The sequence below is a fragment of the Hoplias malabaricus genome, chromosome 17, assembly GCF_029633855.1.
Source record: "Hoplias malabaricus isolate fHopMal1 chromosome 17, fHopMal1.hap1, whole genome shotgun sequence".
Lineage (NCBI taxonomy): Eukaryota > Metazoa > Chordata > Actinopteri > Characiformes > Erythrinidae > Hoplias > Hoplias malabaricus.
In genome coordinates this window covers 30805756-30819504 of record NC_089816.1, presented here as the reverse complement: position 1 = coordinate 30819504, position 13749 = coordinate 30805756, and the positions used below count along the sequence as shown (strand labels likewise).

The 13749-nt window shown below is 40.9% G+C and overlaps 1 protein-coding gene across 1 annotated transcript in view; it reads left to right on the top strand.

Annotated features, from left to right (window-relative positions):
- Positions 1-13749, top strand: part of galnt18a (UDP-N-acetyl-alpha-D-galactosamine:polypeptide N-acetylgalactosaminyltransferase 18a) — a 91006-nt gene that overhangs the window by 60794 nt on the left and 16463 nt on the right. Inside the window, exons 7-9 of the mRNA XM_066648631.1 lie at positions 8870-9055; positions 9869-10006; positions 10767-10862. Coding sequence (XP_066504728.1) covers positions 8870-9055; positions 9869-10006; positions 10767-10862 — 420 coding nt within the window. The remainder of the gene's footprint in view (positions 1-8869; positions 9056-9868; positions 10007-10766; positions 10863-13749) is intronic.

Genomic DNA, 13749 nt, shown 5'->3' with positions numbered 1-13749 from the left:
ATTGGGCGCAAGGCGGGAATACACCCTGGAGGGGGCGCCAGTCCTTCACAGGGCAACACAGACACACACACATTCACACCTACGGACACTTTTGAGTCGCCAATCCACCTGCAACGTGTGTTTTTGGACTGTGGGAGGAAACCGGAGCACCCGGAGGGAACCCACGCGGACACAGGGAGAACACACCACACTCTTCACAGACAGTCACCCGGAGCGGGAATCGAAACCACAACCTCCAGGCCCCTGGAGCTGTGTGACTGCGACACTACCTGCTGCACCACCGTGCCGCCCCACATAGCACTCCTGTATGGATATTTTCAAATCTGAAGCAATAATAGAGCTTGATTACTTGCAGTGTCTTAATGTTGACCGCTTTAATTAAGGCTCATCCTATGGAGGCAGTATTGGTGGTCTACCGAGATATAAGGTGTGTCTACAAACTTTAGGACGTGTAGGAGTATAAAGAGGTGGTATCCTAAGCAGTGTCGTCTTGTGTGTGTGAATGTGGGTGTGCGTGTGTAGAATTTTAGTGCAGTGTGAGGATAATGATCCTCAGCAGCTGGGCATCCAGCTGTTTCTGTTGCCTTCATCTAAAGCTTCTCCACTTTGGGGCTCTTTCCCACCGTCCTGAAAGGAGAGCTGCTTCCTCTTTATCTGATGCAGTCTAATAGAGGCCCTGTTCCCTGCTGTCTGACCCACGAGCCTGTAGTCTGCAGTCCGCTCTCAGTGGAAATGAAAGCTGTGTGCTGTAGAATAATAAAATAATAATGCCTTTACCAATATTTATTGGACTTATCCTCTGGCATTTACCACTCTCTATAGGCGTACTGAGGTTAGATTGATAAGAGACTCAATAAGCCACTTTCATATCAATATATCATCGCTGTCATATCAAAACCTCACAAATCTGGGGTTTTTTTCCACACCTTTTGGAAACCATGACTTTATATTGTGTGAACATTATGATGAATGCAAATGGTTTTAAATGATTTTACAAATGTTAAATCAACATAAAAACACACAAGGGATATCTTCAGAAATATAAGATGTAACATTCTATGTATTTAATTTCCCATCAAGTACAAGTCAGTGATTTTGAAGAGACTGCATGTCCGCTTGCAGAATATTGGGTGGAGTCAAAGAAGTATACATAGGCATAAGCTGTACATAAGCTTTGGCCCTATCTTTAGGGAAAGCCTGGAGATGCACTTAGCACGGTTGGACTTGTACCCTGTGGGTGTGTAGATGGCCAGTGGTGTTGTGTTAGCAGGAGTGGAACTGTGGAGTGATTGAGCACCATCCAATACCTTTGTGATGAGTTGGAGTGGCATTTTTGATCCAGAAATAATCATAAGTACCTTTCTTTGCAGATTGTGGCAATAATTCAAATCCACACAGCACTGTCCAATATCTAGCATAAAGGCCTCCCAGAAGAGCAGAGGCTGAAAAGAGCAAGAGAAAGAAGCTGAAACGTAGAAGAAGGTAAATTGAATGAGGGACATATTACAGTGAGAAAAATGGAGAGTAAGGAAAAACAAAACCTGGTAAAATTTGGGGGAATAAAAGACAGAGAGATGGACAATAAAATAGAAGCATTGAGAGAAAAGACAAAGCAATTAAAGATGGTAAAAATAAGAGAGAATAGTGTGAGAGAAAGATAAGGAGAAAGGGGAAAGAGTGACGTGTGAATGAGAGAAAGAAAGAAAGTGGGGAGCATTGGTGGGAGAGAGGGAGCTGGATAAAAGATAAAGAACAGAGACATAAAGATGAAAGAGGAGAGAGTGAGAGAGAGAGATGTAGAGTGTATAGCAGTGTTCAGCAGGAGTACAGTGGGTGGATATGAAAGAATCAGAGAGAATAAGAACCACATTCTGAAGGAGGGCTGCTGGGTTTTGTACTGAACCACTGCTTAAAGCCTCATTCAGCAAATCTCTGAGCAAACGTGCTATAATCCATAACAACACTGAAGACCTCTCCAGCACACAGCGGCTTTGTTTACATGCTAAGATTCTCTCCAATCCAGATGAATTTGTTCCAACTGTAGATTACAACTGAACTCTTTTTTCTCTATAATCTGATTAAAATTTCAGTTTATCTCCACTACAACCGTAGTAATGAAAATGCACACGCATGGAATGTAATCAGAGTTTCCGATTGGGAATGTAATCAAACACAGTGTTTCTGTAGCTATTCTTCTATTTAAAAGGGGTTTGTTCATTCAGCTGGAAATTTCACTCAAACTGGCCTCAATCAAATGAAGCAAATAGTGCAATCTTTACTATTTCAATTCAGCATCTGTTATTAGCAAGTTAACAGGCTTTATGCAAATATTTATCCAATCCGGTCACTCCTATTTGTGATATAGTCATATAAATCGGAGCCAGCATTTCACGATATAGTCACTTTTCTTGGTTATAAATTGATGAATGGGAAGGTTACCAGCCATAGATACAAGCATAAATAGGCATGATCTGGTTTACATGATAGGGTGTTATTCCACAGCAAAAGAGATGCTAAACAATTTCATTACCTCCACTAAGGTATTCCCATCATAGTTGTCCTACAATAAGAAAGTTGTCCACAAACAAGAAGAATGTTATTACCCTGTCAGTATTCTGACATCCCTAATGTACGTTCAAGTCTGTTGGGAGATTCCTTTGGGCTATATCAGCTCTGTTAGTTTACTTAGTGAAAATAAGATCTCAGTTCGGCTAAATTACCTTCATTTAAGTAGTTAAAGATTTTTACTCATTGGTTTGTAACATTATATGAGGAAAGGTTTTTGTGGGTTACTGTCACTGCTACATGGGAAAGCACTGAGTGGCAGATGTTTATTTCCTGTAACTGAAAAATCTTGTTGGTCTTGCATAATTAAATAATTAATTATGTGTCTCAAAATGCTATCTCAGTTTGTGACTGTATCACAAATAAGAGCGAGTGTTGTCTTACACACTGCTGCATTGTTGTTACACACGGTTAACACACTGCTACACCTCTGTATTAAACACTGTTCACACACTGCTACACCACTGTATTAAACACTGTTCACACACTGCTACTCCTCTGTATTAAACACTGTTCACACACTGCTACGCCTCTGTATTAAACACTGTTCACACACTGCTACTCCTCTGTATTAAACACTGTTCACACACTGCTACACCACAGTATTAAACACTGTTCACACACTGCTACGCCTCTGTATTAAACACTGTTCACACACTGCTACTCCTCTGTATTAAACACTGTTCACACACTGCTACACCACAGTATTAAACACTGTTCACACACTGCTACACCACAGTATTAAACACTGTTCACACACTGCTACACCACAGTATTAAACACTGTTCACACACTGCTACGCCTCTGTATTAAACACTGTTCACACACTGCTACGCCTCTGTATTAAACACTGTTCACACACTGCTACACCTCTGTATTAAACCCTGTTCACACACTGCTACACCTCTGTATTAAACACTGTTCACACACTGCTACACCACAGTATTAAACACTGTTCACACACTGCTACACCACAGTATTAAACACTGTTCACACACTGCTACGCCTCTGTATTAAACACTGTTCACACACTGCTACGCCTCTGTATTAAACACTGTTCACACACTGCTACTCCTCTGTATTAAACACTGTTCACACACTGCTACACCTCTGTATTAAACACTGTTCACACACTGCTACATCTCTGTATTAAACACTGTTCACACACTGCTACACCTCTGTATTAAACACTGTTCACACACTGCTACTCCTCTGTATTAAACACTGTTCACACACTGCTACACCACAATATTAAACACTGTTCACACACTGCTACACCACAGTATTAAACACTGTTCACACACTGCTACGCCTCTGTATTAAACACTGTTCACACACTGCTACACCACAGTATTAAACACTGTTCACACACTGCTACGCCTCTGTATTAAACACTGTTCACACACTGCTACGCCTCTGTATTAAACACTGTTCACACACTGCTACACCACAGTATTAAACACTGTTCACACACTGCTACACCTCTGTATTAAACACTGTTCACACACTGCTACACCTCTGTATTAAACACAGTTCACACACTGCTACACCTCTGTATTAAACACTGTTCACACACTGCTACACCTCTGTATTAAACACTGTTCACACACTGCTACACCACAGTATTAAACACTGTTCACACACTGCTACACCACAGTATTAAACACTGTTCACACACTGCTACGCCTCTGTATTAAACACTGTTCACAGACTGCTACACCACAGTATTAAACACTGTTCACACACTGCTACACCTCTGTATTAAACACTGTTCACACACTGCTACACCTCTGTATTAAACACTGTTCACACACTGCTACACCACAGTATTAAACACTGTTCACACACTGCTACGCCACTGTATTAAACACTGTTCACACACTGCTACACCACAGTATTAAACACTGTTCACACACTGCTACGCCTCTGTATTAAACACTGTTCACACACTGCTACGCCTCTGTATTAAACACTGTTCACACACTGCTACACCTCTGTATTAAACACTGTTCACACACTGCTACACCTCTGTATTAAACACTGTTCACACACTGCTACGCCTCTGTATTAAACACTGTTCACAGACTGCTACACCACAGTATTAAACACTGTTCACACACTGCTACGCCTCTGTATTAAACACTGTTCACACACTGCTACGCCTCTGTATTAAACACTGTTCACAGACTGCTACACCACAGTATTAAACACTGTTCACACACTGCTACACCACAGTATTAAACACTGTTCACACACTGCTACGCCTCTGTATTAAACACTGTTCACACACTGCTACACCACAGTATTAAACACTGTTCACACACTGCTACTCCTCTGTATTAAACACTGTTCACACACTGCTACACCTCTGTATTAAACACTGTTCACACACTGCTACACCTCTGTATTAAACACTGTTCACACACTGCTACGCCACAGTATTAAACACTGTTCACACACTGCTACTCCTCTGTATTAAACACTGTTCACACACTGCTATGCCTCTGTATTAAACACTGTTCACACACTGTTACACCACAGTATTAAACACTGTTCACACACTGCTACACCTCTGTATTAAACACTGTTCACACACTGCTACACCTCTGTATTAAACACTGTTCACACACTGCTACAGCTCAGTATTAAACACTGTTCACACACTGCTACACCACAGTATTAAACACTGTTCACACACTGCTACGCCTCTGTATTAAACACTGTTCACACACTGCTATGCCTCTGTATTAAACACTGTTCACACACTGTTACACCACAGTATTAAACACTGTTCACACACTGCTACACCTCTGTATTAAACACTGTTCACACACTTTTACACCACAGTATTAAACACTGTTCACACACTGCTACGCCTCTGTATTAAACATTGTTCACACACTGTTGCACCACAGTATTAAACACTGTTCACACACTGTTACACCACAGTATTAAACGCTGTTCACACACTGCTACACCACAGTATTAAACACTGTTCACACACTGCTATGCCTCTGTATTAAACACTGTTCACACACTGTTACACCACAGTATTAAACACTGTTCACACACTGCTACACCTCTGTATTAAACACTGTTCACACACTTTTACACCACAGTATTAAACACTGTTCACACACTGCTACACCTATGTATTAAACACTGTTCACACACTGCTACGCCTCTGTATTAAACACTGTTCACACACTGTTACACCACAGTATTAAACACTGTTTACACATTGCTACGCCTCTGTATTAAACACTGTTACACCACAGTATTAAACACTGTTCACACACTGCTACACCACAGTATTAAACACTGTTCACACACTGCTACACCTCTGTATTAAACACTGTTCACACACTGCTACACCTCTGTATTAAACACTGTTCACACACTGCTACGCCTCTGTATTAAACACTGTTCACACACTGCTACACCTCTGTATTAAACACTGTTCACACACTGCTACACCACAGTATTAAACACTGTTCACACACTGCTACACCTCTGTATTAAACACTGTTCACACACTGCTACTCCTCTGTATTAAACACTGTTCACACACTGCTACTCCACTGTTTTAAACACTGTTCACACACTGTTACACCACTGTGATGATGTACAGTACCTTTGACACATCACCAATAGAAACCATTATATGTATACTTACCTGCACTTACTCACCTGTAGATGAGGGAAAAGAGTACTATCTCTTGATGCTGAGAGTTACTTACCTGGTTGAATCCATTCTCCATAGAGGGAAGGGAGACCTAGCACCTAGAAGAAGGAAAATATATTAACTAATAAATATTGATATTATTAATAAATTTAAAACATGCCATGGCCGTAAAATGAATCTTTGGAATGATGTTAGTTCATTGTCATTTTTATTGCTTATGAAATCTGTGTATCCAAGATACAATAACTTTTACCTCTTTACGGAATGGTATATTCTAGGGGGCGAGGCTACCTATATATATACACCACACAAGGGTAAAAGAGGGGAACACTCTGCTAGACCATAGCGAGAGAACACAACCTGATGCGTATAATAAGGCTCCAATGACTTTGTCTCTGTTATATTTTTTTTGGCTCCATATCATGGAGCGCTTGTATATATTGTAAATAGTGACGTAAAGTTTGGTGTGTAAATAAAGGTGGAAGGGAACCAAAAGTCAAACCCCTCGGTGTTGTCTCGAGTCAACCCTACATCGTCTCAGGCCTCTCGCCTGACTTTACCCATAGAGAACACAACAACCACACTCTTCACACACTGCTACCTCATTGTATTAAACACATATCACACATCGCTACACCACTGTATTAAAAACACTTAACACGCCGCTACACTGTTGTATCTCACAATTTTCACACACTGCTACACTACTGTATTAAAAGCACTTAAAACACAGCTACACTATTGTATCTCACACTTTCACACACTGCTACACTGCTGTGCTTCACACACACAGCCTATAAAGGAGCTCCCATCGTCTCCTCAATTTCAAAGTGATCCAGTGAGATTAGACTAAATGGGGCGTACATTTGTAAATGAATTACCCTTTATGAAAATAAAAGAGGAGCACAGTAAAAACCTTTGAGCAGATTTATTAGCTGCCATTTTACAGGTCCTCTAGAGACTTTACAATGTATTAAATAGTGTTTCCCTAACTTTAGCCAAGGATAAATGGTATAAGCTTACTCTAGTGCATTGTGTTGTGTTGTTTATTTTGTAAGGTCATTATTATAACTCATTACATCATGCCCTAACTCCTTTTCTTTCACGCTTGATGCCCTATCTTTGCCTGTAGCCCGCACTGTGTTTTTGTGACGGTTTAATCTGGTTTCTGCTGCTGGATAAATTGTGATGAATTACCAGTAATGGGCTATTTTGTTTGAATAAATTGGCTCTAAACGGAATCCTGACATTTAGAAAAATTGGGGACTTCAGTCCTTTAGTGAGGTGTTGCATGCTTCTGGTGAATTAGGATTTAAGCAACTGCTTAACAATGACCCTTATTAGTCCAGGAGTGTTGAGACAAATTAGTCAATATTTCTGACATTTAATCTACTCTTTAATAATGCAATTTCTTTTTGATTTGAAAAGTGTGTGACCTAAGAAAGGGCAGAGAAATATATTTGTATTTAGTTTGTAACAAAAAATTTAAACAAGGAAACCTTTGAAAACAATTTTACTTCACACTCCAGTTACCACTGACAAAACAATAAGTAAAAATGTTTCCAATCCAGATTGGCCAATCACAATCCTGAAATCTTGTTGATAGTTTGGATTAGCATTTTAATGTTTTTGATGTAAATAAAATGATTGTCTTGGGTTCGAATCAGCTGATTATCTTTTGCCCAAGCTGTCTCTGCTTAGTAGCTTCCAAATGGCCAAATTAAAAAAACAAAACAAAAAACAACAACAACAACAACAACTCAGGGGCGACACGGTGGTACAGCAGGTAGTGTTGCAGTCACACAGCTCCAGGGACCTGGAGGTTGTGGGTTTGATTCCCGCTCCGGGTGACTGTCTGTGAGGAGTGTGGTGTGTTCTCCCTGTGTCTGCGTGGGTTTCCTCCGGGTGACTGTCTGTGAGGAGTGCGGTGTGTTCTCCCTGTGTCTGCGTGGGTTTCCTCCGGGTGACTGTCTGTGAGGAGTGTGGTGTGTTCTCCCTGTGTCTGCGTGGGTTTCCTCCGGGTGACTGTCTGTGAGGAATGTGGTGTGTTCTCCCTGTGTCCGCGTGGGTTTCCTCCGGGTGCTCCGGTTTCCTCCCACAGTCCAAAAACACACTCTGGACCCACCGCGACCCTGAACTGGATAATGAATGAACAACAACTCACCTTTGCAATTTTAAGGTGTTATTAACAAACAGAAAACAAACATGTTTGTTGACATGTCATAATTAATGCATTTTCTGCTTTCTGTTGTATCTCCAGAGGGATAACTTTCAGAAGTAGAGGAATAAGTCTTAATCTTAATGTGTAATGGAGTTAAATAAAGTCATAAATTAATTTATCTAGTCATTGCGATTTAAAGCAGCATTATAACTGCCCCACGTAAATTCACATGACATTTGTTGTGACGTAAACATTGTGAGAGTTAACCACACCTCCAAAATGACATGATCAAGCAATTTAATTATCATGACCAGCTTAACAGGATGTGAATTAATATGGGCATACACATCCAGCTAGCTTCTCATGGAGCTTTTTTGGATAGTGACAAAAATCATAGCAGTGCATTTCTGAATGCATCACTGATTTTAGAATGAGTTATTTTATGCCTGTGTTACCAGGTGTGGCTGTGTGGGGGCAGTGTGGAGGTTCTTCCCTGTTCCAGAATAGCCCACATTGAGCGCTCTCACAAGCCCTACACGCAACAGCTGCCAGTGCACGTGCGCAGGAACGCTCTGAGAGTAGCTGAAGTGTGGATGGATGAGTTTAAAAACCATGTCTACATGGCCTGGAACATTCCACTACAGGTAAATCAAGCTAGAATATACAACTGAGTATTACTCCTGTTGAAATATATTCAAATCAAGGTTAGCTTGATTTTGTTCTAGATTATTTCTTACTAGAATATTTCATAGTGTTTTTATTTTTACTTAAACAACGACATCCAAACTTTATTCATTTCTCATCGTAATATATGTGTCTTTTTTATTTTAAGCTTTGGACGTAATTACTTTTATTCTACTAGTTTTATCTTGTTCATATCTACAGTTAGATGCAATGTTTTGACTGCCCCTGGTTGCATGAGATGTGAAAATACGTTATAACATCCTCTACAGGGAACAAAATTGTATTGCACAATTTAACCCCTTAATTCCCATTATTATTACATGCTTAATCACATTAATTATTAGTGACACGGAACATGGAACAAACGTACTGGGATTTCTAAATTATAAGAGTGAGGATTAAAAGTGTGGACAGGAATGATGGGTCCTTATTATTTAACCTTAAAAACATTGATTTTTTTGCACGTGTTAATGTCATCTTGTAAAAAAAGTAATCTACAAATGAAATTTTCTGAGGTTTATTCTGTGTAGAGGATGTGTAATTTTCATTATTCACTTTTACACAAAACTATTGCACACCGTGTTGTCCTGGCATCCTGGATGAGTTATTGCCTCTAAAGCTGAAAGGAAGGAGGTCCAGGAGGTCTGGCAAATTACTACAGAGCTGAGATATTGCACTTTGATTCATGCAGCATTCTCTGAGATTTAAAGGCTGAACTCTGGAAGTAATTCACGTGTTCATAACCCTGTGTGTGCATCCGCGTGTGTGCGTAGGATTCAGGGATCGATATTGGAGATATCAGAGAGAGGAAGCTGCTGAGGCAGAGATTGCAGTGTAAGCCGTTTCGCTGGTATCTGCACACCATTTACTCTGAGATGAGAACGTACTCCGACACCATCGCCTATGGCACGGTCAGTTCACAACTTCCTGTCTCTCATCACCCAAGTAACTCCTGAACCAGACAGTAACAGCACTTTAAAGATACATTTTAGATTTAGAGGAAAACGTTTGTACGCTTGAGAATACCGTTATAGGAATGATTTTGTGATGTTTCGAAAAAAAGATTTCAAGAACTATTTTAACATTTTCTCAAAGAGTAAAATCAAAGTATTACAAACAAACGATCCAGGAAAAACACAGTATTATTTAATATCTAACAGTTGAAACATTATTTAATACTGATAATTAACTGAGAAAAGAAAGCCATAGCAAAGAATAGTTCTGCTGTTCAGGCTTTATTTAGAAGGCTATTAGAAACCTCAGACTCATTTAGAAGAAAGGAGTGCTGGATAAATTAGCTTTTCTTAGTCGTGAATAATAATAAAACATTTGTATTAAATATTATATTCCTGTCTCAAGGCAAGCTCTATTAACATTTGTAATTCCTCCATTTGTTACAATTCTGGGCTGGCAGCGAAGTTTGCTAATTGCCATTCTTTTGTGGAATACCATAATTAACAGCTCCATTGTGAGGACAAAGCCAAGTTGAGCTCCAGGGTTTTGTGCAGAGCACATTGGCCATTAGCAGACAGGGCGAGAGGAATGCTTTCTGAATTCATAATCGCTCTCTCTGTGGTTTTTGTTGAGAGAATTTGGCCTGATCTTCTGGCTTTCATAGTGTGTGTATGTGTGTGTGTGTGTTTGTGGGTGGGTGGGTGTATGTTTATGCAGCTGAGGAATGGCTTGCGGCCAGATCTGTGTGTGGACCAGGGACCAGACTCTGACAACATCCCAATCCTGTACCTCTGCCATGGCATGACACCACAGGTTAGTGTCTAGTCTGCCTCTTGTGATCGTAAAATGACCACCCAACAGGACCTTGCAATAAGACATGAGAACAAAATGAGTTATTACATCTATTTTTGGCTATAACTCTTTTTAATAAACTTATTATAAAATACAGTAAACATCCAAATGTTTCTAAACTTATAATTAACACATTCAGCTACTTAAAGGTGTACAGTTTGTATAATGGAAAAACCTGGAGCAAAATGTTCCTGGGCACATGCACATGAGCTTGAGATCACCGAATACCAGGCTCGGTATAAAACACAGGCTGTGACCTCAGTAATGCCCTTGAGTCTTAATTGGCATCGTGTGCTTTATTAAATGTATAGTTCCAGCCTATATAGTACATTATTTTTAGCATAGGCTTTTCCAAAGTGATTATATAAGCATTACATGCACAACTGAATTTCATTCATTCATTCATTATCTGTAACCCTTATCCAGTTCAGGGTCGCGGTGGGTCCAGAGCCTACCTGGAATCATTGGGCGCAAGGCAGGAATAAACCCTGGAGGGGGCGCCAGTCCTTCACAGGGCAACACAGACACACACACACATTCACTCACACACACACACCTACGGACACTTTTGAGTCGCCAATCCACCTACCAACGTGTGTTTTTGGACTGTGGGAGGAAACCGGAGCACCCAGAGGAAACCCACGCAGACACAGGGAGAACACACCACACTCCTCACAGACAGTCACCTGGAGGAAACCCAGGCAGACACAGAGAGAACACACCACACTCCTCACAGACAGTCACCTGGAGGAAACCCACGCAGACACAGGGAGAACACACCAACTCCTCACAGAAACCCACGCAAACACAGGGAGAACACACCACACTCCTCACAGACAATCACCCAGAGGAAACCCACGCAGACACAGGGAGAACACACCAACTCCTCACAGACAGTCACCTGGAGGAAACCCACGCAGACACAGGGAGAACACACCAACTCCTCACAGACAGTCACCCGGAGCGGGAATCGAACCCACAACCTCCAGGCCCCTGGAGCTGTATGACTGCGACACCTACCTGCTGCACCACCGTGCTGCCCAAAACTGAACAGCTTTGAAAAATATTTGAAAATATAAGTTTTGAAATCATACTGGAGTCTAAAATGAGCCTCAAGGAAAGGGCCAAGTTCTTTACGATTAGTCAGAGCTTGCCACATTTGCCAAAAGTGACTCCCGAAATATTCAAAGAGTCTACGAGCTATGAGGTGGGCTATTTATTAGGTATGATGAATAATGGCACAGTTGGCTCCCAGATGGTGAAAACATGACATTGAAAATCACCACTACACACGGCCATAAACAATGTAGCTCTAGTATAGAGATAATAATTAAATTGGGCTATTTATCTTTGTAATAGCTATAGACACTTTGTATATACGTCATTATAGTTTAATCCTGAATTGAGGCAGAGTAATCCTCATGAGTCCTGATTCCACACAATTGGAAGTGCATGCACGGATGGTCAGATACTTCCACAGTAAATGAGCTGGAATACATTATGGTGCTGCTCTCCATTGCCCAGTGCTTGTCTCGGCTGTCAGGTTATTTTAAGCGTTGCCGTATAGGAATTGTCTAATGACTGAATGCGGATGTGACAGCCAAAGTGCATGTCAATTAAAAAGGGTGCAGTAAACTCATCAGTGTAAAATTAACTCCCAACATTTGAACCCAAGCGAACCCATTTCAGGCTGAGACTCTGTCATTTTACTGTGTCTTGTTTTTTATTGTTGGGAGCGATTACCGAAAATGCCTCGCTGGCAAATACAGCAGTGCATATATATTGGCTGTCTTCACTGCAGGCCATTATGCACAAATTGTTGCCATTGCTTGCCCCAAGAGAATGTGGAATTCATTTTTTGAAAAAATTATTTTTTAAATGCCATGCTGCTACTCTGCACTGCAGCCTCTTACTGTGTGTTATTTAGGGCTGTAGCTTCTTGAATTTCAATTAGTTACATTACAGAATCATGTCCGCAGCTTTGGAGCGGTAAAACAGCTGTAAACATGTTAAGGCTATTTTGTCACATTATGAAACATACAGAATTGTGCAGAAATATTACATAACTTCAATATGATTCATAGTGATTTGCAGTGACATTAATCCATTATGTGAGATGTTCCAGCTTAAAATATACAGATTCTAACAGATGAGCAATGCTCGCTGACCAGTGATGGATGGAGGTGTTGTTTGATGCCACAATGCAAATGATAAGTTATCCTGTGCAGATCTACCAACAAATCAATTACCATTTCTTTCTAAAGTCACAATTTACACAGGCTTTTACAGCAGCAGGATGTTTCTCACTGCTACATGTGCTCTATATTCAATTAACACAGGGTGCTTTTATCGTAACAGTCTCTACTGGATTCATTGTAGAATTGTGAGTGTGAGTTATGGCAGGTTACGAACAGTTAATACATAAATTGCTTAATTACTTCATTCATTCATTCATTCATTCATTCATTCATTATCTGTAACCGCTTAATCGCGGTGGGTCCAGAGCCTACCTGGAATCATGGGACGCAAGGCGGGAATACTTCCAGTCCTTCACAGGGCAACTCAGACACACACACACACATTCACTCACACACTCACACCTACAGACACTTTTGAGTCACGAATCCACCTACCAATGTGTGTTTTTGGACTGTGGGAGGAAACCGGAGCACCCAGAGGAAACCCACGCAGACAAAGGGAGAACACACCAACTCCTCACAGACAGTCACCCGGAGGAAACCCACGCCGACACAGGGAGAACACACCAACTCCTCACAGACAGTCACCCGGAGGAAACCCACGCAGACACAGGGAGAACGCACCAACTCCTCACAGACAGTCACCCGGA